At 42.9% G+C, this 27,167-nt stretch overlaps 1 protein-coding gene and 1 pseudogene across 2 annotated transcripts in view; one reads left to right on the top strand and one right to left on the bottom strand.

Moving 5' to 3' along the window:
• The window catches only part of LOC146631145 (neuronal acetylcholine receptor subunit alpha-3-like), a 31,037-nt gene extending 7,731 nt beyond the window's left edge, over nt 1–23,306 (bottom strand). Inside the window, exons 1-3 of one of the 2 annotated variants that reach the window (XM_085356373.1) lie at nt 23,249–23,306; nt 2,673–2,812; nt 1,597–1,641 (exon numbers count right to left, since the gene is read on the bottom strand). In XM_085356373.1, coding sequence (XP_085212499.1) covers nt 1,597–1,641; nt 2,673–2,812; nt 23,249–23,306 — 243 coding nt within the window. Of the gene's footprint in view, nt 1–1,596; nt 1,642–2,672; nt 2,813–23,248 lie in introns of those variants that run through there. The other variant, XM_085356374.1, reaches the window with a different exon arrangement.
• LOC146631146 (uncharacterized) lies at nt 11,404–12,389 on the top strand (annotated as a pseudogene).
• Nucleotides 23,307–27,167: the final 3,861 nt, after the last annotated feature.

The following is a 27,167-nucleotide window of genomic DNA, read 5'->3' as shown; positions in this document are numbered from 1 at the left end:
CGTTCTGGGAAAGCACAGTTTTTTCTCCTCGTCACAATTAAAGGAATAGTGAGAATATTAACCCAAACTATGGTTCAAAGAATGCAAAATGTCTGTGTACTCTATATACTTTTCATGTATTTTCCACACATTTAGCAAATGGGATTACATGTTTGTTTTAAAGAAATATGTAATACATTGGCTTAGTTATAAATAGCAACATGTTGTGCCAAACCTATGTTTTTGGATATTTGGGAGATGCTCAGTTGTCTGAATCTTTATTGATTTTTGTTGAGGAAATGAGTAACCATCATAATTACTGATCACTCACTCAAGACTGATTAATATGCAGGTATCATCCTGAAAACTGAGGCTTTTTCAGGGCAGACCAAGTCAAAGATGTTATCACTGCTTAATTAGGAAATAGGTTTTATTATTTGCTCTACTTGTTTCATTGCCTACTTAATAAACTTAAAGGAGAAATGCTATTTGTTCATTTTGATGCATATTTAACTCAACATGTATTTCACTGTTTATTTATTTGTTTAGAGTTAGATTTTTTAATAGACTGATGGCATCTCTAGTCTTTGATAGAAGCTTACTTTGAACCATGAGGTTAAGCCCGTGTGCCCACCTGAATGTGTCTACATATCTACAGTACTCAAAGAACCTGTATGTATATGTATTACATTAAAGTTTTCCTCCCACTTACATAAAGTAGTCAGTGGAGCTAGATTTCAAAGAGTACACAGCTAGGATGTTTAAAAATATTGTGTTAAGGCTATTGAATAAAGAATCCCCTGCAGTCAAACTGCAGAACAGTTGCAATAAATACATCAAGGGGCAGATTTCTAAAGTGGCTTCCACTGTAAACCCACTGCTGTGATCCAGTGTCTTTGTCAGTGATTGTGGTGTTGGCACTGCTTGTCATTAGCAAGGACTTGTTGTAAACAAAACAGCCACGCCATTACAAACAATATATGAGATTGTACTATACAGGCATTTCAATATATTTTAATTGGAAAGCTCGGGGATAGCAGCACCACTGAATCACATCAGATTCTACAAAATGTTTGGCTTTGTAGAGCAATTAGCCACCAATTTAAGAAAGATAAAAATAAATCAATAATGCTTACAAGAAGTATTTGTAATCTTTTAAGCACAGATTAATAGTGGAGGGAAAAGGGAAGAGGAAACAAAATGTTATCAACGAGGTGAAAGAGAGAAAATGTTATTGGTTGGCAATGTGAGGTCAAGAGTTCAGGGTCTGTAGCTATAGATCTGCTGAGCTGCAGAGCGTGACTAGCAATAATGCTAACATTGATCACTGGGCTGATTCCATTTCCGTGTTTATGTGAGCTGTCTTTGTTTTCTTATCCACTCGTGTTCTCCTGTTTATTCCAACTAAATGTAACATTAAGTCACAGCTAAAAGACAGACTGCAGCATCCCATACTGCTTAGTACGTGTAAACAATGTGTTAGAACATATGAACCTCGTCGGGCTTCACTTACCCGGCTCTTTGCAGACCTCAACTGTAAGGTAGGTCAGTGAAATTGTTAATGCATGCTGTGTGTGATGTGTTTATCTGTGTTTGTGTGTGTACATGGTTACTCACATGCCTGAGCCATAAATTTGTTTCCATGATTTGATTCACCTCATCCTGCAGAGACAGAGTAGGAAAAGAGCTCATTAGCCAGCAGATGTGGGTGTGTTTGTGTCTGTCTGCTTGTGCATGTGTGAGACAGACTGTGTTGCTGCTTCAGCCTACTGGAGGGACTACAAGAAACGTGCACATCTTAGTCCTCTGTTATATATGATTAACCGAGAGGATCAATAGTGAGCAAGTTCCTAATAAATGAAAAGGTTACATAGTTTACATCCTCTACGCCTTGTCCTTATTCAGTTCTGATTTGCAGTCTTAATGTTTTTACATTATACAGAATCGACTTAAAGAACTTTGTAAAAGCCATGTCTTGAAGACAAACAGACAGGTGAAAATGTGTGCATAAACACACACATAATGACACATTCATGCAGTGCCACCACACCCTGACATTCACATCCAGGCGCTCACCTTTAAATTAATCTCACCTCGCTGAGCAAGCAGATAGAGGTACCTCACAATCCAGTCTGGAAAAAGGCCCCTGCTGGCAATTTCCTCTTAATCTCAGGATTTCCACTCTGAGGTGAAAACCTCTTTTCACTGGGGATTGCACAGCACCCCCACCTCCATCACCAGTTTTGAACTTAACATTGCCAAAGCACAGCAGCATTGTATAAAAACACTGTGAGGCATTTTTGGAATCTGTGAAATTGAACAGACTAAATAAAGTCTGCATTCACTTTACGCTTTCACTTCTCTCGTTCCACGGCTTATCTTCTTGCTCTTCAGTTTCAAAGGTAGGAAATGTGATCAAGATGTTCTTGGAATGACAACTCACTGTTCACACAGACTATCATAAAATGTTGAGAAGTTGCTATGAGTGACAAATGCATAGATACATTTGGACAAATACATAAAACAAGACAGTTGCAGAATGTAGAAAAATGCTTAAAACACTTTCAGCATTACATTACAGTCTTTAAAAACCCAAAAACCCGTGTGTGTGTGTGTGTGTGTGTGTGTGTGTGTGTGTGTGTGTGTGTGTGTGTGTGTGTGTGTGTGTGTGTGTGTGTGTGCATAAAGCTTACAACTTTAACCAGCTGGGAGATGGAGACCTCAAACTCCACAGTGACTGGGTCAGAGACATTCTCCACTGGTCTGATGAACTGATTATATCGTCTAAACAGCTTCCTGAAAAGTCGGTCCTCAGCCTTTGATGAGAGGCAGTCTGAGGGTGAAACAAAGATGTAACAGGAGAAATTCATCTAAGATAGGGATTTTAAAAAAAACACTGAGAACGCAACAAAGAAGGAACTAAAATAAAATAGAAAAGAAAAATGATATATATATATCAGACTCTTCTGAAATTCAACGCACCAAACATCAATAAGTCTTTTCAGTTTATAAAATTTATGAAGAACTCTCTTTAGATTACAACTTTTCTGCTTAGATCATCATAGTAAAGAAAGTGCTTTGAACAAGTCTGTGCCGTGAGATAACCTTTAGGGTGCTTTTCAGTATGTTTGAAATGATGAAAATTGAAGAATGATAAGTAAGGAAGCCAAGAGCAGTAATGTCAAGTTTCAATTCTGGCATGCTGCAAAAAAAACATAATAATAATGATGATGATAATTACAACAAAACATGTTGTTTTTCTAGTTTATTTGGATTTTTTTTTTAATTTCCTTTACATTTCTTTCTGATCATTTCTTTAACTGAAAATCTGCAAAAGAGGAAAATAAGGTCATCATTTCATTGAGGACACAGTTGCCTCACACCCACCTTCCACCTTAACCTCTTGAGCAACATTTGCAGTCTCACTGCTTCTGTTCATTTCTCAACACCTTCTTTCTGGACTGCCTAAAATCTTACTAGACCTGTTATTGTTTAGCTCAGTCACTGTTCATCTGTCTGACCCAAGACTCCGCAGTTCCAGTTCAGAATCCACTGTAATCCAGGTGTGTGGCACCAGTTGGCAGACAGAGTGAACAGCTACCTGCTACAATGTAGCTACCTAGTAGCATTGTTTCCTGTGGTTTCTTGAAAGACAACGTACTTATGTACATATCAGTATTTCCTGTAGGTTAGCTACAGCTGAGCCCTGAAGTCATGGATAATGCATAGTGGAGTTTCAAGCTTTGCAGTGCAACACGGTGACAGTGGATTTAGCATGCTTCAGTACAGTCTAAACAGGTATTGTTGAAAATCCACTGACTTGACATGAATCTAGTAATGAACTAAGCACCGCAGTAATTCATCATGAGGGAAGAATATTTTACTTCTGCCTGTTTGCATAGAACTGTGGACGGGTGTTACCATACTGAAGACAGCATGGAATATAAACTAAGTTAAACTCAAATAAACATGTGATATCTAAATGTAAATAAATCACTGTGACATGCATGTCCTCTTCTCTTCTCCTGAATAATGGTAACTATAGTTTGGTAGGTGTTGGAAGCTGTCAGTGTTCACCCATATGAGAGCATGAGTTATTATAATTTATCTATATATAGGTGTTTGTCAGGACTGCAGCTTAAGGGGTGTGTACGTAACCAAAATATGAAGAGCTTATTTACTTCCAGGAAGGAACCTTGAAGGCTTCAGGCCGAGTATCTGTCTATTTAGTGGGAAATGCACAGCAAGCTATTTTAACATAGTGCAGAGGAGCTGCAGACTGCAGCCTGAGGACAGGAGATGAGGTGCTGAAAGTTTTTTGTGTGTGAGGAGTGAGGGGAGCTGCTATTTCTTTAAGCTTGTTCCTCATTCAGGATTCAGATTTCAAACTTTTGGCTTCACTGTGGGGTAACGTGAAAACTCTGGACTCTCATGGAGTGTCCAAAACACACATGCCAGTATCATGGGAAGTGATGTCAGTACAGAAGTACCTTAAACCTGCATTCCTAATAATGGTCACCATGGGCAATTACTGTGGTTGCAAAAAGACTTCTGGTCCTATGCAAAATAGAAAAAGGATTTCTGACTTGACCTCTATTAACACTTGTTATTACACAAGTATGTCATTACAGTAGCCAGTGAACGTGTAGCTTTACAGTCAGATTCCACTGCTCTTATGTCACATCTGATTTCTGATTCTAAAACACCAAGAAATATCAAAACAGGACATTACAAATCAGTGGAACACATCACAGCAGCAGTTAACAACTACTTGGTACAGGTCTATGTGGCATACCATCTATGTGGACTCTCCTGGATACTAGTAACAACAGTATAATTGCACTATATATTGCCTCTTATCTTATAAGTTAAGGTTATAACGCTAACCAGAACTGCCACAAAATAAAAACACCTTAAAATTATTGCAGCATTTAGGACCAGCTGACCAACTGTCCAAAAATCATTAGCCATTGCTGCATCTTCACCAAGTGAAACACTGGGTGAGTTTTATTGTGAGGTCACAGGAAAATATTTGACACCACAATCCATAATTACAAGTAATAGCAGCTGTTGATTTTATGTACAAAAACAAACAAGTTGTTAAGGTGGTTTAGAAGAGAATAATTGATGAACGGGAATGGAAGAAGGTTATGAGCCAGGTTAACAACTTTCCTGTGCCATCACAGCAAAGCTGCTTAGCTGTGCTGTTGGCACAGAGTTACTGGCATGAGACAAAGTCAGATCACATTTGTTCTTGGCGTGATGAAAAGAGACCAAATATTGAATGAACATAAATGTGTCTGGTTGTGCTATAAACAGAAACACTAGTTGTGTCTGTTTTAGTCCAGGCTCAAGAAGTGTTTGTTTCCTCCAGGATTCTGTGACTATTAGACCACATTTACTGTTACCACCAGCAACTACATCCATCGCCTAATCCAGCAGAGCTAGAATCTTCAATATTACATTTGATCTAGAATTTATTCTAAAGAAGACTGAAACTACATTCAGGACCAAGATAAATCAGTTACTGGGGTTGTGTAAGCTGTGCAAGTTTTCAAAGTGAGCTGTATCAAAGCAATACGTTTAAAGTTCCCCACACAGCTTGCTGCCTTGAAGCCAACTGAGTCACATCATTTACACTCCTGCAGTTTGTGAGGATGATCACCCACTTTTCATCCTTCAAGACCCCCCAGTGCTCTTGGAGTTGTCACGCAGAAATCCCGCTCACGCTCCCCATCACGCTCTATAAATATATCTAGATCAATACCACATTCGTCTCTGCAGGGCAGCTTGAATGGAGGAGAGAAGATGCAGGACAGAGTATTTTGCAAGGAGAATGAGGACACAAAATAAGGGACAAAAGAAACAGCTAAAACAGCAGGTACACAAAAACACAACAATTAAGAGACAGAAGACAAAGAGACATCTAATGTTCAGGAGAACTTCTTCACCTCAAAGACACAAGCAGATTTTACCTTCGGGTGTTTCATTATTTATTTCCCAAACTTTTTTGTTTTTTGTTTTAATAAACGCTATTCTTACTTGACTAACAGCAGTCAAATTGAGTTTGGGATACATGAGAGCAAAATGTTTTAATTAAAACGGACTTCTTTGGAGAAGTCCTTGAAATCCTGATGATGAAATATTGCTGACCCTATTACATCAAGATGCTTCGCTCAAAGGCAGAAGTCTTTATGCACAGAACAATGACACCAGAAACATAGCTTGTGTTGAACTTCTGATGACAGCCCTCTAGAGAAAACAACAAGAGAGGAAAAAAGGAAAGAAACACCAAGACAAGAAGTGGAGGGAGAGAAGAAGGGAGTAAGGGAGAGGAGAGACAGACTGGAAGCAAAGCCTTCTTGAGATGTCACTCAGAAGATTATGACTCCAGACTTCATAGCCTGCTGTCTGGTAGCTACTTAGCATGTGCTAATGCTGTGCTAAATAGAGTTTAAAGGGAGTATGGTAACAGACACTTCACATCTGATCCAAAAAAGGAAACAGTCCGTTGCACAATGACTATATTTTTCAGGATACAAGCGATAGACTGAAAAAGACAAAACAGAAAAGAATGAAATTTGAATTAAAATATAAAAGAAATGAAGTAGAAAAAAATGTTTGACTAAAACGAGCTGTCACGGTGCTTCATCTACTTGTTAGTATAATTACAAAGACAGAGCTGCTCCCTGCTACACGTCCACTGACTAAACCAATTCTTTGATCAAAACCTGGCATTTATACACACACTCGCTCTCTCTCACAAACACACACATATGTATGCCTACATTTAGCTTGGTCAGATGCATTCCCCATTGAGACTTTAAAAAAAACATGTTAAAGTGAAATGATCTACTCACTTTGATCTGTATTTATCACATTTACCCTCACTTGCCAATTATTAGTCCACCAGTCAGAACTTCCCAATTTTTAATGGACACTTTCATCATAGTAGGATTAATGCATCAAATTGGGTAAAGAGTGGGAAAAAATAATTATGTAGATAGGAACATATTTCACACACTTGTGAAAATTAAAATGAGATTTGTGAAAAGGTGCATAAGAACAGAATCACGGTCACACATGCGACTTTCTCTGTACTCAAAACTCTAACTAGATTCTTAGGTTTTGCTGTTGATAGTTCATTAAGCTCTCTCTCATATCTTACCAAGCACATGAGTCTGTCAAGCTTAGCTTGATCCCCACATATGGATGTGCTGTATATAGAGCTATACTAAAGAACAGCATTTAAAAAAAAGAAGAAGAAAGATTCAGTAAGGCGTTAATCCCTAGCAGTTACACTAGAATTGTAATTTTAGCATGATTGGAGCTGAAGGAACTGTTAGCATAACTAAAAATACGTTATGATGTGCAATTCGTCAAATCCGTCTTTTGTTTATCAGGACACCTTTTTTTTGGATTTGATTAATCTATATGTTTTTCAACTATCCTACAAACTGTACTTCTGGTTTGGACCCAGGAACTGTCAATCACTGCTGCTTATTTTGGACTCCATATAACATAAACTCCCTCAGGGGATATGCCAGGGATGGTATGAAGGATGGGATTTTGATGATTTAGGGACAATGTGTTGATTTTAAGCATTCTGTAGTTAGGATTATTCCCTTAATATCCATCCATCCATCCATTTTCTATAGAAGTCTGTGGTCCCCACATGCTTCAAAAGATCCACCATCATCCCTGTGCCCAAGAACAGCAAACCCTCATCCCTGAACGATTACCGGCCAGTTGCACTGACCTCGGTAGTAATGAAAGTGTTTGAGAGGCTGCTGAAGAACATCATCTCCTCCTCCATCCCAGACACCACAGATCCGCTGCAGTTCGCCTACAGATCCAACAGATCCACAGAGGATGCCATCGCCCACGTCCTACACACCACTCTCAGCCACGTGGACAAGAAACAGGGTAACTATGTGCGAATGCTGTTTGTTGATTACAGTTCAGCGTTTAACACAATAGTGCCCTGCAGACTGTTCACAAAGCTCAGGGATCTGGGACTTAACAGCCATCTGTGTGCATGGGTGTTGGACTTCCTCACTGGCAGAACTCAGGTGGTGAGGGTGGGCAGGTGCTTCTCCAACAGCATCACCATCAACACAGGAGCACCTCAGGGATGTGTCCTCTCGCCACTGCTCTACTCCCTCTACACTTCAGACTGTGTGGCCACCCATGGCTCCAACACCATTGTGAAGTTTGCTGACGACACAGTGGTGTTGGGTGCCATCTCCAACAACGATGAGGCGGCCTACATGGATGAAGTGAAGAATCTGGCATCGTGGTGCCAGGACAACCACCTCCAGCTGAACGTCGGCAAGACCAAGGAGCTGGTGGTGGACTTCAGAAGGAGTCAGCACAGAGACTACAAGCCCATTATCATCAATGGAGCTCCAGTGGAGAGGGTGCAGTCCTTCAAGTATCTTGGTGTCCACATCTCCTCAGACCTGACATGGGCTGCCCACATTCAGGTCCAGACCAAAAAGGCTAGGCAGCGCCTGTATCACCTACGACAACTGAGGAAGTTCAGGGTCTCTCCAAAGATCCTCAGGATTTTCTATAAAGGCGCTGTGGAGAGCATCCTCACACAGAACATGACATCGTGGTTTGGGAACAGCTGTGTGAAGGACCAAAAAGCTCTCCAGAGAGTGATCCGTACAGCAGAACGCTGCTGCAGGATTGCTCTCCCCCCGCTTCAGGACACCTACACCAGGAGATGCCGGCCTAGAGCAGCGCAGATACTGAAGGACCCGTCCCATCCTGGCAACAAACTGTTCCAACTTCTGCAATCTGGTAGAAGGTTCCGCATCTTCCGGGCAAGGACAGAGAGACTCAAGAGGAGCTTCTATCCCCAAGCCATCCGTGCCCTAAACACACACACCCGCCCTCCCACATCCTCTATAATTGACAGACAGGACTCTTCCAGACACTAAACCAAGGCACAATGTACATTTCAATTCCTTTAATTTAAAATATGTTTATATTGTCTATCCTGTAAAATAGTCAGATGTCTATTCATATTACAGTTTTTCTCGATTGCTTAAACACTGTAACCAGGCCTCTAAACTAAAATTTCAAAACCGTAACGCTATTGTTCAAAAAGCTCACCCATTTCCCTGAACTATAAACACTATTCCCTGCTTTGACACATGACTCAAATTTGGTGAACTGTTACTGCAAAACTCTACACACAAATCCCTACATTTTACAGTGCTTACACCATGTAGTCATTTAGAAAGCACTAGCATGCAATAATGTTAACTTACAGTTTTTTCTGAATGCTCAAACCCTAACTGTGATTCCTGTAGCACAATCTCTAAAACTATTCAGACTTATAGCAAAACCACTCACTGAGTTTGCAAAACTAAAAGCACAAAAACTGCTTTGCACTCAGTTTGCAATTTTGTAACACACACTTTGCAAAACTGTAGGCACAATTCACTGCACAACACTCAATTACCAAATTTCCAACACACTCCTAGCAAAAGTATACACATGTATGGCTATCATTAACACTAATTTGCCAACTGTCTGGCACACTTTCACATGTGAAAACTTTTTTAGATAATTAGTTCACTTTGCAATCAGCCTAAGCACTACAATACAGGTAAGCTGTGTGTGCGGAGTACAATGGAGGGAGCAGAAAGAGTGAGAAGTAGAGGAGGCCGAGGAAGAGGACGTGGAGGTGAAGAAGTAGGATGAAGAGGACGACAAGGACAAGGAGGAGCAAGAGGAAGACGAGGAGGGGGGAGAGGAAGATGAGGAGGGGGGAGAGGAAGGGTAGGAAGAGTAAGAAATAGAATTGCTGATGACATCAGAGCTACAATAGTGGACCATGTAATCAACCGTGGAATGACCCTGAGGGTAGCTGGCCAACGGGTCCAGCCTAACTTGAGCCGCTACACTGTAGCAAGCACCATAAGGACATCTTGAAATGAGAATCGGTGAGTACAGTCACTTCGCACAAAGATTTGTAGCACTGCCATATGCCAATGAGAAACACACCAATACCATTGATGTAAAAATACTGAAATTGTTACTTTACAGAATTGCTAGATGACCAGATGCTGGGGCAGAGGAAGCATGTTCACTGCAGACCAAGTAACCCATATAGTCATTATGGCGACTGCAAATAATCCTATACTTGGAAATAAACACTTGTGTTTGTTTTGATGTACTTGAAGTTTGGATCCCTCTATGCTTATGGATCTATGACAGAAGTATGAGCTCAAACTGACATAGCCTACCTTGTGCACAGAGAAAGCAAAAGCCAGATGTGTTTTGTATTCATACCATCAGTGTGCAGTTGGCGCATTGTGTGCTTAGTAGATGATGGCTTGTGTGTACTGTTTGATACGGAAACACCATTTTTACGAAGGTGTGAAGAGTTAATCTAGCTGTGTTTGCTTTTACAAGAGAACTACAATGTTTTGATTATTGGGTGACAGGTTTTCTTATTTGTGTGAAGAGTTTTGCAAAATTAGCCAATAGTTACAAAAAATGTGCTTAAGCAATCAGAAAAAACTGTAAGTCAGCATAGCTTGAGCTCAATTAGCACACAATTAACCAGGTGGAAACACTAGGAGTCAAAATTTAGCACACACCAATCAGAACCTGCGATGGATAGATAAAAGGGCCAAAGTCAGCTCATTCAGGTTTGAAACAATGGATCCAAAGAGATGCAAAGGAAGAGGACGTGGTGGAGAAAGAGGACGTGGTGAAGGAGGAGGACGTGGTGGAGGAAGAGGACATGGTGAAAGAGGAGGACGTGGTGGAAGAGGAGGAGGAGGTGGTCTAGGACAACAGGAAGGTGGTGGAGGAGGAGGGAGAGGTGGAGGAGGAGGAGGACGTGGTGAAGGAGGTGGAGGTGGAGAACGACGGCGACAAGGAAGGGGAAGAGCAAGGGCAAGAAGACAGTCAGTCTCGGATGAAATTCGAGCCACTTTAGTTGACCATGTCCTTGTCCATGGGATGACTATGAGGGAGGCTGGGCAACGAGTACAACCAAATTTGAGTCGCTTCACTGTTGCCTCCATCATCAGAACCTTCAGGGAGGAAAACAGGTAGGTGTACTTGCAGTAAGACTGCTTTGTACAGTAACGTTTAAGTTACTGAACTTATGTGTCTTGAGTTTCAGTATGTTTCCATTATTTGCCTGTAAAATGAATGTGTGACAGTTACAGTAATGAGTGCTTCTATTTTTGTAGGACACAGAGACGACCACCTGGTGGAGGCAGGTTAAGGCTTTTGTCGGAGGAGCAAGAGAGGGAACTTGTAAACATGGTAATTGCAAATAATGTAATCCGCCTGCAAGAGATTCAAAGGAGAGTGATTGAGGATGATCATCTTTTTCGAGGCATAAATGCCGTCAGCCTCTCCACAATTGACCGCATCCTCCGAAAGAATCAATTCCGGATGAAACAGGCATACCGAGTCCCTTTCGAACGAAACTCTGACAGAGTGAAAAACCAACGTGTGGAATATGTTCAGGTATGAGTTTTGATACTGTATAAAGTATTGTGTACCATCACAGCATGGCAGTTTATGCTGCCATTTCAGCACTCTTGAACTGTGGTTCAGGGTACCGACTGACTCTACTGTGTTATGTGTCTTGCAGAGAATCTTTGAGATTGAAGGACGGCCTGTTCCCCATGAAATAATCTTTGTGGATGAGGCAGGTTTTAACCTGACCAAAAGAAGGAAAAGGGGGAGGAACATAATTGGCCATCGGGCTATTGTAAATGTCCCTGGTCAGCGTGGGGGGAATGTCACTATGTGCGCAGCCATCAGCCAACGAGGGGTACTCCACCGCCATGCCGTACTAGGACCCTATAACACTATGCTTCTCCTTGCTTTTCTTGATGGTTTAAGACAACATATGTTCCAGCTGGACTACAGGGAACCAGCACAGCCAGAGCAGCCTCACTACGTTGTTGTGTGGGATAACGTCAGCTTCCATCGCGCTGCTCTGGTTCGTGACTGGTTTACCAATAACCCAAGGTTTTCTAATATCTTTCTGCCTGCATACTCTCCCTTTCTAAACCCGATAGAGGAGTTATTTTCGGCATGGCGGTGGAAAGTGTATGACCGAGAACCTTATGTCCGTCCGTGTTCACCTCCTTCAGGCCATGGAAGAGGCCTGCCTAGACATATCAGTAGATGCATGCCAGGGGTGGATCAGGCATGCAAGAGGATTTTACCCCCGCTGCCTGGCCAGGGCCAATATAGCCTGTGATGTGGATGAGATTCTCTGGCCTGACCCAGACCAAAGACAAGATGCTGAGGTGGGATAATGTTTCTGGTGTGTGTTGTACTGTATAGTACATGAATGACAATGTGCCACTGTACATACATTGGTTGCGTCTTTTGTGTTTATCATGTGACAAGGGTTTTGAAGGGGAGAACCATAAGCAACCTATTTGTTTTGGAACTATTGTTTTGAATTAATTGTACCAGTGTGCAAAACTCTATTGTAGTGTGTGTGTTTTTGAGGGCTTGTGTTTGATGTCTGAGGGCAAAGTTTGGTTTTTCAGCAGGAGTGAATAGTTTTGGGTGTAGAGCTTCATTTTGACCTGGAAATAGGATGTTTGGGAAATTGAGTGAGATGTTATGGATTTGTGTTTACTGTTGTGAGGATATGAGGCGTAGTTTCAAGAAATGTGTTTTAGCAATCGAGAAAAACTGTAATGTACAGAATTCACCTGCTTGCTGCTACTACTGCACATTCACCCAATGTATATACTACACATATATATATATATATATATATATATATATATATATATATATATATATATATATATATATATATATATATATATATATATATGTTCTTCCTCTACACCCCCCCCCCCCCCTCCCCAATTTTTTTGCACATGTCGAGGAGCGTGTCAGGCTACATTTCACTGTGTGTTATACTTGTATAACTATGCATGTGACAAATAAAGAACCTTGAACCTTGAACCTTGAATATATTGGGCCATGCTGAGAACAATGGCCTCGGACTTGGAGGTTCTAATTGTCATTACTGCCACTTCATACTTGGGTGGGAACTGCTCCAATGCGAGCTACAGGTCACCACCTGATGAGACAAACAGAACCACATCATCTGCACAAAATCACCAAGGTGAAGGTCCACTTAGAAATTCTGCCCATTAAAATCTCCGAACAGAATCGGTGACAAAGTCCAACACCTCTTGGCAACAACTCCAACTTATTGCCAGCAATACACACCAAGATGTCGTTCTACTTGTACAGGGGCCAATGACTTGTAACAGCAAGGCAGACACCCTATACTGAACAGCTCCCATGGGATATCCCGAGGGTAACCTTTTTCCAACATTAATTTAAAACAGTTGCATTTTCCAACAAGTGCACTTTTTACAGTTGCCTAATTATTTCCTTGAGTGGGAGGAGTTACATATTGTCTCGAGATAAGCTTTGAATTATCATATTTATATTGCAGATTCCTAGTTAATTTCTCTTTTTTCCCTCTAATTGGATTATTTTCCTTAGCTTGGGCATGTCTTTAGTTTGGCCACCTTAACCTGCACTGCAAATATGGTGCACTAATCCACTGCTGTGATGAAAAATGGGGGAAAGAGAAGATTCTAAGGCCCTTTTATTTCTGCCTGCACTGCTTAGCTATCTTTCCTACAGAGATGTTCTAGTGACTTAAAGGAAGCATCTCAGTTTGTCTTTTGACACCACTGCACAGCTCTGTTCTTTACCGTTTAAGCGGATCATCTTTTTGATGGGACTCAAAAAATAAGACAGCTACAGTGTATGATACAGGGGGAGGGGGGGGGGGGGATATCCTGGTTTGAGTTAACAACATATACACTTAATGGACTCAAAAGTAGAGAAGCAGGAAACAGGAGACAAGCTGGTGTAGAGGAATACCGGACAGATAATGCTTATTGTTAAAGAAGAGACAGTTTTATTGGCCGTGTGAGAGGCTGGTGTAAGAGTAAGCCATTTAGCCTTTAGCCTCCCCTGAGCATGCAAATGCTTTTAAAGGAGAGTGAGAAAGAATGAAACAGAAAGGAATGGAGATAGACGAGGGTTCTTTTTTATGTACAATGCTTATATGGTAAACACTGTATAAAGCTGAAGTGTTTATTTTTCCTGTGTGCCTGTAAACTGAGCTGAAATGCATTGAATTTAAGTGACAGAGATTAAGTGGGAGTGGAAAAGGAGAGAGAGGAAAACAAGAGAAAAGACCGATGAGAGGAAAAGAACCTGAGAGATTAGTGAGTGAGAAAGAGGCGAAGTCACAGAAAAGTGAGAGACAGGTGCAAAAAGCCCAGGAAGATAGGATCGTGGAGCAGTGAGTGTGTGTGTATGTGTGTCCAGTTAATGGAATACCATGAGATGTGACTGATGCCTTTAACAGCAAAGGCTCCACACTTGTATTCAGGCAAAATCTACAAACAGCTTTGTTTGATTTGTCTTTTTTATTGTATTCTTTTTGTCCCGACGTTCTCAGCAGATGCTAATATTGTCATGGTCCTGAGTCTGAGGACTCAGTGTTTTGTGTTCCTTATGCTTTTGTTCATTCAGAGTGTGTATTCTGTTGTGATTTTGCCATTTGTTAGGTTTCTGTTCTTTGCCTGCCTGCTTCCACTTCTCTGTGTTCCCTCTGTCTGTCCATGGTGTTATTGTGTCTGCTCATGAGTCTGCCTGTCAAGTTCAGTGTCCGGTCTGGTTCTCTGTGTCTGTTAGTTTCCTGTTTTATTCTGAAAGTTCATGTCTCATGTCAGTGTGTTCAGTTTTACCTCTCCCCTGTCTCGTTAGCCTTATTGCTCCCAGCTGTGTCTCCCTCCTGTGGCCCATTCCCTGATCACTCCCCGTGTATTTAAGCCCTGTGTTTTCCTGTGCTCTCTGTCGCGTCGTCTGTTTAACTCCATGTCAGTCTGCATTATTCTGTTACCTGGTATTCATTCTGCGTCTCTCTGCGCATTTCGCTCCTCCTCCCGTGAGTGTCTGGTTTAAGTTTTGTTCTTTAGTTTTCCCAGTTTAGGTTTGTTTACTCCCCGCTCTGCTCTTCCTGTTTTGTCACTTTATCACCTCTGCAAATAAATTTTCACTCGCACCCCAGTCAGTGCCTGCATCTTGGATCCTTTTCTCAATTCACCACACGACTGCTGTGCAGCCGTGACAGTACGACGCGACCACAAGATGGATCCAGCGGTCTTGGCCGGGGAGAGCGACCTCACACGTGCCCTACGCCTGGTGGACTGGGTAACCCACACCTCCAATGCACGAGCGAAAGTTGTGGGGATAAATGCCGTTGAGGCAATCCTGGCCGGAAATCCCTATCTCCACCAGGTCCGGGGATTTACAGACTTAATCGCTGAGCTGCATAAAGCCCAGGAAGCGGTGCAAGCTCGGGAAGTAGCCAATTGTGCCCAGCAACAATGGACTACGACCGCCACAAAGCATCCGTCTCAGATTCACCCACCGGAGGTTTCACGGCCCGACCCCCCAGAGGTTTTTCCCTGCCTGTCGGAGCCGTCAGCGGTGGGGAGGAAACATTCGCGCCACCGACGCTTCACCCCACAGCCGGATTCAGGGACTCCTGTGCGACCAGCTGTGGTGAGTTTTAAGGACGCTGGTGCTTCTGGGACTGTGTTTTCTGGGGCCGTTCATGGGGAGGGTAAAGACAGTACACGGCGTTTACCTACCTTCGTGGTAACTGACCTCTCACAAGTTGGCATTTTCAAAACATCCATAACAGTAGCTGACTGTGTTTCATCCACTCCACCACCAACTCCAGTCTCACTTCAACCAGTACATCAGCCTTTAGCCAGTTCATTAGCCCAGCCTGCATCTATGCCATTAGCCCGATCACCCGTTCCCTCCATACTGGAGGCTGTGTCTGTGCCACCCATTTTGAATCTCGTTCCTAGCACCCATTTTGAGCGGAGAGACAAATGCATTAAAACCACTCTAGTTTCTCAGAAACTGGCTAATTTAGAGACTGTTACTCGCCCCAGGGCCTCCCCAGAGGCTGGGTCTCAGCCCCCAGCAGACTCAGGACCCCTGGCGGTTAAGAAGCCAGCTGAGGACCACACCCGGCCGTCGCTGCCTGAGCAGACCCAATGCTCTGTGCAGCTGCAGTCTGCCATGTGTTTGCCAGAGGCCCGTGCGCCTGCTGGTTCTGTTGCGTCCCTGCCAGAGGCCCGTGTGCCTGCTGGTTCTGTTGCGTCCCTGCCAGAGGCCCGTGTGCCTGCTGGTTCTGTTGCGTCGCTGCCAGAGGCCCGTGTGCCTGCTGGTTCTTTTCTGTCTCTGCCAGAGGTCTCCGCACCTGCTGGTTCTGTCCTGTGTGTGCCAGGGGCTTTAGTGCCCACTGGTTCTGAGACTGTTTTTGCTGGGGGGCCCGAGGAGCCCGTCCAGCCTTCTGCCTCGTCAGCTGGGGGGCCCGAGGAGCCCGTCCAGCCTTCTGCCTCGTCAGCTGGGGGGCCCGAGGAGCCCGTCCAGCCCTCAGCTGCAGTCTCATCACCAGCTGCAGTCTCATCACCAGCTGCAGTCTCATCACCCTCGCCTGGTCCAGCTTCCGCTTCCTCATCAGCATCGCCTGGTCCAGCATCTGCTTCAGCATCGCCTGGTCCAGCATCTGCTTCAGCATCGCCTGGTCCAGCATCTGCTTCAGCATCGCCTGGTCCAGCATCTGCTTCAGCATCGCCTGCTTCGTCTGGTCCAGCCTCAGCATCGTCATCAGCTGCTTCGTCTGGTCCAGCCTCAGCATCCTCATCAGCCGCTTCGTCTGGTCCAGCCACTGCTTCATCCTCATCAGCCGCTTCGTCTGGTCCAGCCACTGCTTCATCCTCATCAGCCGCTTCGTCTGGTCCAGCCACTGCTTCATCCTCATCAGCTGCTTCGTCTGGTCCAGCCACTGCTTCATCCTCATCAGCTGCTTCGTCTGGTCCAGCCACTGCTTCATCCTCATCAGCTGCTTCGTCTGGTCCAGCCACTGCTTCATCCTCATCAGCTGCTTCGTCTGGTCCAGCCACTGCTTCATCCTCATCAGCTGCTTCGTCTGGTCCAGCCACTGCTTCATCCTCATCAGCTGCTTCGTCTGGTCCAGCCACTGCTTCATCCTCATCAGCTGCTTCGTCTGGTCCAGCCACTGCTTCATCCTCATCAGCTGCTTCGTCTGGTCCAGCCACTGCTTCATCCTCATCAGCTGCTTCGTCTGGTCCAGCCACTGCTTCATCCTCATCAGCTGCTTCGTCTGGTCCAGCCACTGCTTCATCCTCATCAGCTGCTTCGTCTGGTCCAGCCACTGCTTCATCCTCATCAGCTGCTTCGTCTGGTCCAGCCACTGCTTCATCCTCATCAGCTGCTTCGTCTGGTCCAGCCTCCGCTTCATCCTCGTCTGGTCCAGCCTCCGCTTCATCCTCGTCTGGTCCAGCCTCCGCTTCAGCATCGCCTGGTCCAGCATCCTCATCAGCATCGCCTGGTCCAGCCTCTGCCTCCGCCTCGTCTGGTCCAGCCTCCGCTTCGCCTGGGGCTGCAGGGGCCACGCAGCCTTCAGGTCCCCTACTACCACCTCCACATCGTCGTCATCTGCCAGGCCGCTTGTTGGGCATCTCCGCCACTGTGGACGCCCTCCTGAACGCCCTCCTGAACGCCGCCACTACCTTCCACGTGGCCGGCCTCCGGACTTGTTTCCACGCCGCTGTTGCCGTCCGCACGGTCGGCCCCCAGAGCTGTTTCCACGCCGCTGTTGCCGTCTGCACGGTCGGTCCCCAGAACTGTTTCCACACCACTGCCTACTGCGTGGCCGGCCTCCGGACCTGCCCCACTGCTGCTGCCTTTCACACGGTCGGCCCCCGGAACTGAACTGTTTTGGCCTCCGGGTCGGCCCCCTGACCTTGTCCGTCTGGGCCTTTTCGGACTATGTCCCTCCGTCCTGGACCCCCACCGCCCGCCCTGGTCGGGTCGTTTTCTGTTTTTTGGTTCGTGGGGGGTTTTTTTGGCTTTGGTCCGTTTTTGTGTTTCTGTTGGGCTGTCTGGTGCCAGCCCTTGAGGGGGGGGTACTGTCATGGTCCTGAGTCTGAGGACTCAGTGTTTTGTGTTCCTTATGCTTTTGTTCATTCAGAGTGTGTATTCTGTTGTGATTTTGCCATTTGTTAGGTTTCTGTTCTTTGCCTGCCTGCTTCCACTTCTCTGTGTTCCCTCTGTCTGTCCATGGTGTTATTGTGTCTGCTCATGAGTCTGCCTGTCAAGTTCAGTGTCCGGTCTGGTTCTCTGTGTCTGTTAGTTTCCTGTTTTATTCTGAAAGTTCATGTCTCATGTCAGTGTGTTCAGTTTTACCTCTCCCCTGTCTCGTTAGCCTTATTGCTCCCAGCTGTGTCTCCCTCCTGTGGCCCATTCCCTGATTACTCCCCGTGTATTTAAGCCCTGTGTTTTCCTGTGCTCTCTGTCGCGTCGTCTGTTTAACTCCATGTCAGTCTGCATTATTCTGTTACCTGGTATTCATTCTGCGTCTCTCTGCCATCTCTCTTTGTGCATTTCGCTCCTCCTCCCGTGAGTGTCTGGTTTAAGTTTTGTTCTTTAGTTTTCCCAGTTTAGGTTTGTTTACTCCCCGCTCTGCTCTTCCTGTTTTGTCACTTTATCACCTCTGCAAATAAATTTTCACTCGCACCCCAGTCAGTGCCTGCATCTTGGATCCTTTTCTCAATTCACCACACGACTGCTGTGCAGCCGTGACAAATATTGGTCAAGCATAGCTCTTTTTGAAGGACTTATGACATTCATGCTCGACTGCATGCATTTCGCAGTTCTCATCCATTTTTAACTTTTTTCACCTTTGAAATGAGCAGATCTAATAGAAATTTCCCTGAAGGCATGCTCACAAAAAAACTGGGTTACATGAATTTGAATATGTTTCATGGAAGAAAAGCGCTCAGCCTTTGTAGTTCAATATCTCAGTGGTCCTTTGCTCATTTTAGCATGTGCATTTTGTCATTATTAGGTGCGAATGTGACCCTGACCAGGAATGTAAGTGCCCATATATTCCTTTCTCTGGATGTAGGAGAAATATCATTTTGACTTTGGGCCATGCCAGAGTGAGAAATATTTTACATGCAAACTGAGAAGCCCTTGTTTGATGTTGACAGGAAGTATCTTTAGCTCAATATTCCATTAGAAAAACTGTAAAACTGTAACATAAAGGATCGCATTTATCCACAAAATAAGTTTTAACAACTGACAATGGACACATTTTCACAAACATCACCCGAAGCCTTCTACTCTAAAAACTGAACTCCAACAAACAGGTTCAGCCTTTATGAAAACCGGCGGATGTGAAGCGAGGGATGCAACATGAGGTCCTCTCAACACATTTATCTGTGACTCAGTTCATATTTAGCCACGCCCCCTCTGCTCTGTGTTCTGCGCTATAAATGTTACCGTGATATAAGCCTCGTTACCACACAGCTGCCGTCATGCAGGCACACACAGACACAAACACACACCTTATCACCACAGTTCACTGACCGGATCATCAGTCATGCATTCAATTACATTATGAGAATAGCCTTTATTTGAATACAAGGGACAGTGCTGTGACTATATGCAAGTTAAAGTAACACACAATAGTAGCACTTCTGAAATCACCACAGGCAAACTAAGCATTGCTTGCTTAATTGGTGTTTACAGTTTGTGTGTTATCCAAATATATGGACACAACTGCAGCTAACGGTATGGTTACATAAGTTTTTCCACGTTTTGCACATTCACAGCTTTCAAAAAGGATGAATCCATGCGAGTAATATTAATCAGTGTCACAAATCACTAAAGACCATTACCACTGCTAATTTGAGATTAGGTGCAGCTGTGGCTCAGCTGGTAGAGCAGGCCATTTACTATTTGGAAAGTTTGTGGTTCATTCCAAGGTTCCTCCAGTTCACGTTGGACAATATACTGAACCTTCTCAAGTGAGATGTATCCATCAGAGTGTGAGTGAGTGTGTATGAGACAGATAAAAAGTGCTTAAAGTGCATAGAATAAAGCACTGCATGAATGTGTGTAAATGGGTGAATTTGGCTTGTAGTGCAGAAACGCTTTGAGTGCTCAGAAAAAGCAGAAAAGTGCTATATATATATATATATATACCCGTCCATTTACCAGTACAGAAGTTTGTATTCTGATAGTGTCTCCAAACTTAGTGCAAACTTTGTGCAGGCTGACTGAACACAGGGTCAGAAGTGAATGTTGAACTGCCCATGAGCCAGTTTTGGCTGTAGATTGTGCTGAAACAGAAAAAGAAGACGAGTGCTTTAAAATGTCCCTTTCTGAAGTGATGGAGTAAATGTTTGCATGCCCAGCTCATCCAACTCATCACTTGGTCAGAGGGGAGAAGTACAAAGCAAGTTTTATGGGTCAGGAAGCTATGTCAAGCTTAAAGTCAGAGTTTTGTGTGTCATGAAAGAGGCTCTATTTTTTTTTTTTAACCTGGTTAAATCACCATGGTAACTTGTGCTGAATGCATAACCTGCTCAAGAGCAGAGTTTCAGTGTAAAATTGGAAGTGCCATGTTTTTATTTTTTTTTTATGTGCAGTATGTATTTTGTCCTGTTGAATGTATTTGTGCAACTTGTTAAGCAGGAACTACAGTATCATCACAAATGAAACCCAGCTGTAAAGTTACAGCCTACAGCTTTACTGTGCAGTGCACATTCACTGAAATGTGCACATATTCAGCTGGTGATGCAGAAAATATAAATATAAATATTTTTTATATATATTTATATTTTTAGACTGGATTCTAAGCTTAGAATTGTGCTGCCAAGTCTTTCTTGTTTACTCAGCTGGAATTTCAACTACTGGAACACATACCAAGAATGCCTTTTCCAGCAATAAAATGAATTTCGCTTTGATCTGCAGACAAACTAAAGGAATTTCCACGTCTCTGTTTTCAGGCTATGGCACAGTAACCTTTAATGTTTAATTGTATCCAATTTAAAGTTCAGAGCTCTAATCTGCAGCAGCTCCTCTTAGAAACAAACAGTGCATTCTGCATTCAAATAATTAACTGGAATAAAAATTGGGGTTTTTTTTTACCGCCCTGTGCACTAAATCCCAAGATTAACAATTTTCGACAGCATTAATCTTGTCTTATTTGCAACAGGATTTTATGATACTGTTATGTTTATGTTCCTTATAGAGTTTCTCTCAATTATATCATCATCTCTGATTGGAGGAACCAGCACTCAGTGGTCTCAGTTTTGGGACTTTGTAAAAACATGGGATTTGGTCATTAAATTATCACCAGGGAACGTGACATTTAATCTGATTATTAGAATTAATTTGTGTTCCTAAATTTATTTAAATGCCCCACATTGAAATTTTCCTACACTGTAAAGGATGAAAATCAGCATAATCTTAGCAATCTTGTGAGATACCTGGTCAAAATGCTTCAGCTTCTTTCTTAGAAGCTCACTGTCTTTAGAAGTGTTTATTAAATTTAGTTACAACAACAGATGAAGGGTCAAGTTTATTTTTTTCCAAAATTCATGTGACGTGATTCAGGTACAGGCGTGATATGGACTTGGAATAAAGAATGTGTATAAAGGCTGATACACCATAAGAAAGTCTGCCTGCCACCATGCATAAATCAGATAGCAAATGTTTACATTGAAGCTTGGAAATGCTGCAGCATAATTACTGTCGCTGAATTTATTCCACATAGTGGCTCCAGGTCAGATCCAGGCTCTCTGCTCAGCTGCGGTCAATGATTAAGATACTGGCTGCATATCAATAATCACAAATTCTTCCTTCCCTTTCATCATTCCAAGTTGGATGGCATCCTTATCTCCTTTCCTTGAGCCTCATCTCAATGCCTTTCCTTCTTTCTGCCCTGCCTACCCCTTTCTCTTCTTTCCTTCTCTCTTTCATCCTTTATCCTGGCTTCCTACTATTTCTTCCTTCCATTCTCATTTCCTCCATTCCTCCTCCTCGCCTTCATTTCCTTCTTATCTTTGACATTTCATTCCTATTCCCTTCTACCCCAGCTATCTTTCCTTCTTTCTTCTATGAATCTTTTTGCACCAGATCTTCCCTCTTTTCCAATCTTTCTTCTATCTCCCCTCCCTTCTTTGTTTTCATCTTTATCTTCTTCCCCCCCCCCCCCCCCTCTCTCTCTCTCTCTCTCATGGCCCTTCACCCATTCCTATCTTCAACCCTTCATTACCCGATTTCCTCGCTTCCTCACTGTCTAGCTTTCTTTCCTCCTTCTATCAGTCATTTCTTGCGTCCTCCCTCTTTTCCTACCTTTCTATATATATTTTATGAATCTTCTCTGGACAAAGCTGCTCTTGTCTGAAAAAAAACATACACTTTTGTATGTTTTAGTTTAGTCGATTATTTTTACTGCTAGTTGAAAATACCTTAATGATTATAAGTTTAACTTTATTACAACAATCAAACGAGCCTTCAACAAGATAACTTTAAAAGTATCTCGTGCTAAATATGTAATGTTTTGTACCTATCCTTTGCTACAAACTATAAGAACAAACAAGAAATGAATACAACTTTTAATTAGTGTCGTAATTGGGGTGAAACGAAATAAGGTCATCAGATTCATCCGAAGACACGCATTGCTAGGAGGGTTTTTATCAAATGCCTGCAGCAGACCAAGCCCCCTCCTCCCGACTAAAACCTTTATATCTTCTTTCTGTGTGAATAAACAAAATTGGCACAGGCCTCGTATAACCTCCAAAAGTCTCGCTACCTGTAAACGGGGAAACGGAACTGTAATCTGTTTTGCTTAGTGAAATCACATCGACCCTTCAAAACAAAATTAGCATTCATCAAAATTCATTTGCCTTTCTCCAGATTTTTCCGCATTTCGTTTTTGTTGACCTAGTGTTAGAGTCGTAAGAAAAGAAGTTTTAGTGCAAAAATCTAAAATTAATGTTTTGGCAGGAAATCTTTTGCATATTTTGACGATATTTTTGCTAATTATTCAAATGATAAAAACGAGAAAAAGTTTGGAGTCGACATAGCGATGACCACAAAGCACTGGAGGATGGCAGAAAAAGACAAAGTTACTAAAAGACGCCTCGGAGAATGCACAGTAATTCAGCCTAATCACCCCAGAATCACCAAGTTAACTATCAAGACACTGACGCGCAGAGAGGCTCCAGTGTCCTGGAGCCTTGAAAACCATGCAGCCAAAAATCCTCATGCGTCTGTAATCTGCAGAATATACTATATAACTCTACCTTGAATAAACGCCACTCACCTTGCGCCTTCAAACCCACGAGTAAAAGCAGCAAAGTCCATCTCTCCACAGACTGCATCTCTCCCTCGTGTCGTTTGGGGATCCTGTTCACTTTTTTCCTGAAGGAAGCCTGTCTCTTTAATCGATGAGACGAGAAATAATGTGAGAGGGCGTGAAAATGTGCCTCTCTCCCCTGGTGTCGTCTATCTCGCTTTGTCGGTGCGCTCCTTCCTGATATGATCCCAACTTGACTTCATACGTCCCTCCCCTACGAGCGCAAAAATCTCCTCTGGCGCATCCATACGGATCAGCACAGGGAGGGAAAACCGTCCCAACATGCGCAAAGTGATCCCAACACTGAAATGTCAAAGATCGAAGAGGATATGAACCTAAACTTAAAAGTATGACACATTCAAACTTAAGTGCCACACGCATAATATGCTGTAATGGTTTTTGGGGGGCGCTCAGTGTGACATTGTCTGATCTGATCCAGGTCCAACAGTAAAATCTGCGGATACTTTATCTCATTCCAGCTGTTACATATTGGTTAGAAAGTTGCACGGCACACGCAGGACAGAATGATTTGTTTGTGAGACGGTCAGTGAGTTTTAGTGTGCGCTCTCCGTGGTGCTGAAGTGTCCACACAACAGCCAGTTTACTTTATTTGACTCATTTTTAGCCTTCACGGCGTTTTCTTGTTTGAAATAACGTTTTGGAGCACGTCCGCATAAACCAGCGAGTTCGAGAACAAGTACTGCATTAATCCAGCGAGTTTGCTGAATTCCAAAAACTGGAGCTAGACCCCTTTGCATGCTGTGTCTTCACCCGACCACTGAAGTGCAGCACTGCGCTGTTCTGAGGAGGAAAGTTTATCTGCTCGGAAGCATGCTTCCTGCCGCTTTGAAACACGCTGTTCGCATTATAAGCTCCCCAGGTTTCTGTTTACCAGCGCTGATTAAGTTTAATTTTAGCCCATGATTTTACACGCTTGGTTTGACGTCATCAAAGAAAGTCATTAAGGAGAGGAGGCTTAGCGGAGCAGTGCTGAAGTGAACTGAGCCGACACAAAAGCCTAAGGTGAGTGGCGAGAAAGGGAGTGACACATGACTCTGAGACGTGTCCGGGTGCTGCACACGCGAGCTGTCCACACCTGCTTGGGGACACAGACACAAACACACAATGGCGAACAGATGCTTCCTTCAGTCAATATATAGACAGAATGAAATATAGTTTGACTTAAAGTAGAGCATCATTTCCACATCAGCCCCAAATATACTGAAAGTATATCCTACTAAGATGTGTCGTTTGCTCAGAGGACACCGTCACTGGCTGTCAGGACAGTCTTTTCTACCTTACTTTTAAAGAAATAACTAAAAACTTACCTTTTTGTTTGTTTGGTTGTTTGTGATAAGAAATAAGTTACCCTTTAAAGGATGATGAGTAATATTAAAAAGATCTGGAGTCTTTTGTAGCTTTAAGGGCCCTTAAAGCAGCAGTTCTGTTTTAGTATCAGAGCATGCTTAATGCTCGTAGTTTAATATGATTTCAAAACAGACTGCACGTGTGTTATAATGTGTAAACTTTTAATGCCCTTTGACCTTCTGACATTTTAAAAGCAAGATCTTTTGGTCAAGGTTTTTGTATTGATATGTGGCTGTAGGCTATTGAGTACCAAACCAAAAGTCTTTATTAACAAAAAACTATTGAGCCAATGTATAGATCAAAAAGTTTATTAATATTACTTTATTTAACCCAAAATTACAGAGAGGTGAGTTTGCAAGACACAGTTACCTTCTAAAGCAAAACTAGAGATGACCCATGTGTAACATGTTTAAAATTGTGTCCTCCCTTTTAGTCAAACTCATCCATGTGATCTAAATAATCTGCAAGTCCATAAATCACAGGTGCATGCCTAAGTTATTGCTTATGCAAACACATAAACACACTTTGTCAGGACCAGCCTCTCACCCCGAGGCCATATCATATCATTAATAGTGTTAAAATTCTAAACAATGACTTTCCTATTTGGGAGCTGTCACAGCAGTCAGTATCCCTTCATTTCAACACAAGCAGTTGTCAAAACACTGTGCAATTCTCCTTCTTTTGCTTTCTTCTGCAGTTGGAAGGAGTTTACTGAGTCTAATCCCTCCAGACAAGCTCCACATAAAAAAGGACAGATGAAGAAAAAGAGAATAAGCACAACGGGGATAATGTGCTTTTGCTGTTGCTGGTGTCACCATCTGACAACTGCTGAGCTCACAGTGTGGCGTCATGACACGCTTGTCTTCGCCAGTCTTATTAGTGAAGCAGTTTGGAGGAGGAACTAGGTGCGAGTCAGTGTTTCTGCCAGGATTGTTTAGCGTGACGCACCACAGCTTGTTCCAGTGTTCTGCCCAAGGCAATGTTTAATTCATGTGTTTCCTAAAAGCTGGATGCAGACGTCTACAAGCCATTAGTGTCATCCTCTTGTGTCCGCTCAGCGTCATCCATCCATTTTCACTTCCTCTCTTTCAGTCACCATCTCAATTCATCAACTTTCAATCAGTCATTTTCTGGCCTTCCCTTCATGCTTTTCTTCTCCCTCAGTCCTCTTACCATACTTGATTTTCTTTACTTCTCTCATTCACCCATCTCCTTTCACCTCGTGCTTTTTTCCTCTGCACTTGCTCTCATTCATATAACGTACACTGGTGCCATCTCTCTTCCTCCAGTGAAACATAACACAAAAATATCTATCTCCCTCGCTACAACTTTTAGACCATGTTGAATTATTCACATTCACATATCTGCGCCAAATCCCTTCAACCTGAGAAAAGTGCTTTTATTTTCAACCCTAAGTAATGAAATCTGGATTGCCCTTTTCTACTCTCTCTGGCGTGGTCGTCTTGCAGAGGTGGGTTTAATGGAGCAGAGATGATCAGAGTTTCTGGAAGCTGCCCAGACGCAGGGAGGTGGATATCATGTCTTCCCTATATTGTGAGAAAGAAAGAGCAGTATAGTATGGTACAGTAAAGAGGTCAGGGCTGCAGAGAGTACAGTTTCTAAGAAGTTCAGTTCTGCTAAAGAAACAGCAATAGCCTTTCCTGCAATGGCCTGCATGCTAAAATAATGCATAACACATGTACATTGTGATGTTGTAATGCAATAGATGCAGTGAGTCAGTTAAAAAATGATTAAAAGTGGAAAATTGTTTACATTTTGGACTATCCAAAATCTTTTATATGCACTACGTGAAGTTACTCTTCTTTTCATGTGTCTGAACTATTATAGCAATATGGCTTCTTTTTTTTATTTCCACATCAACAGTTCTGCAATTGTGCTGTTTTATATCGGTTTGCCAGTTTGTTAGGTACACTTGTATCACAAAAGTACAAGAAGTTCTGATCAAATATTTGCATCTAACAATATATAAGAAGATAAGAACTGTGGCCTATCCATAGATTTACTGACTCATTGGACACTTAGTTAGGTATACTTGTCCGAATACTTGTTAAGGGAAATAACTAGTCAGCCAGTCACAGCAACTCAAAGCATTTAAGTATGTAGGTATAGTCATGACAACCTACTGCAGTTCAAAGCAAGCATCAGAATGAGAAATGAGATGTAAGTGACTCTAAATGAGGTTTGTGTGTTGTTGTCTGATGGGCTGGGGGTAGTATGTCAGAAACTCCTGATCGACTGGGCTTTTCTTGCCATCTTTAGGGTTTATACAGGATGGTCCAACAAAAACAAATATCCAGTGAGTGGAGTTTATTGAGCAAAAATTACTTATTGATGTCAGAGATCAGAGGAGAATTGCAAGACTGCTTCAACCTTATAGAAAAATAACCACTTGGTATAGCCATGTGCCACTCATGTTAGCTAAGAGAAGGAAATTGAGGGTTTTTACATGGCCTCACCAAAATTGGATGGTAGAAGATTGGAAAAACATTGCTTGGTC

This window comes from Diplotaxodon limnothrissa, linkage group LG6, assembly GCF_057381915.1.
Source record: "Diplotaxodon limnothrissa isolate DT_005_m linkage group LG6, D_limnothrissa_male_GT1.1, whole genome shotgun sequence".
Classification (NCBI taxonomy): domain Eukaryota; kingdom Metazoa; phylum Chordata; class Actinopteri; order Cichliformes; family Cichlidae; genus Diplotaxodon; species Diplotaxodon limnothrissa.
The sequence above is the reverse complement of the archived record's forward strand: the minus strand, read 5'-3'. Positions and strand labels throughout refer to the sequence as shown.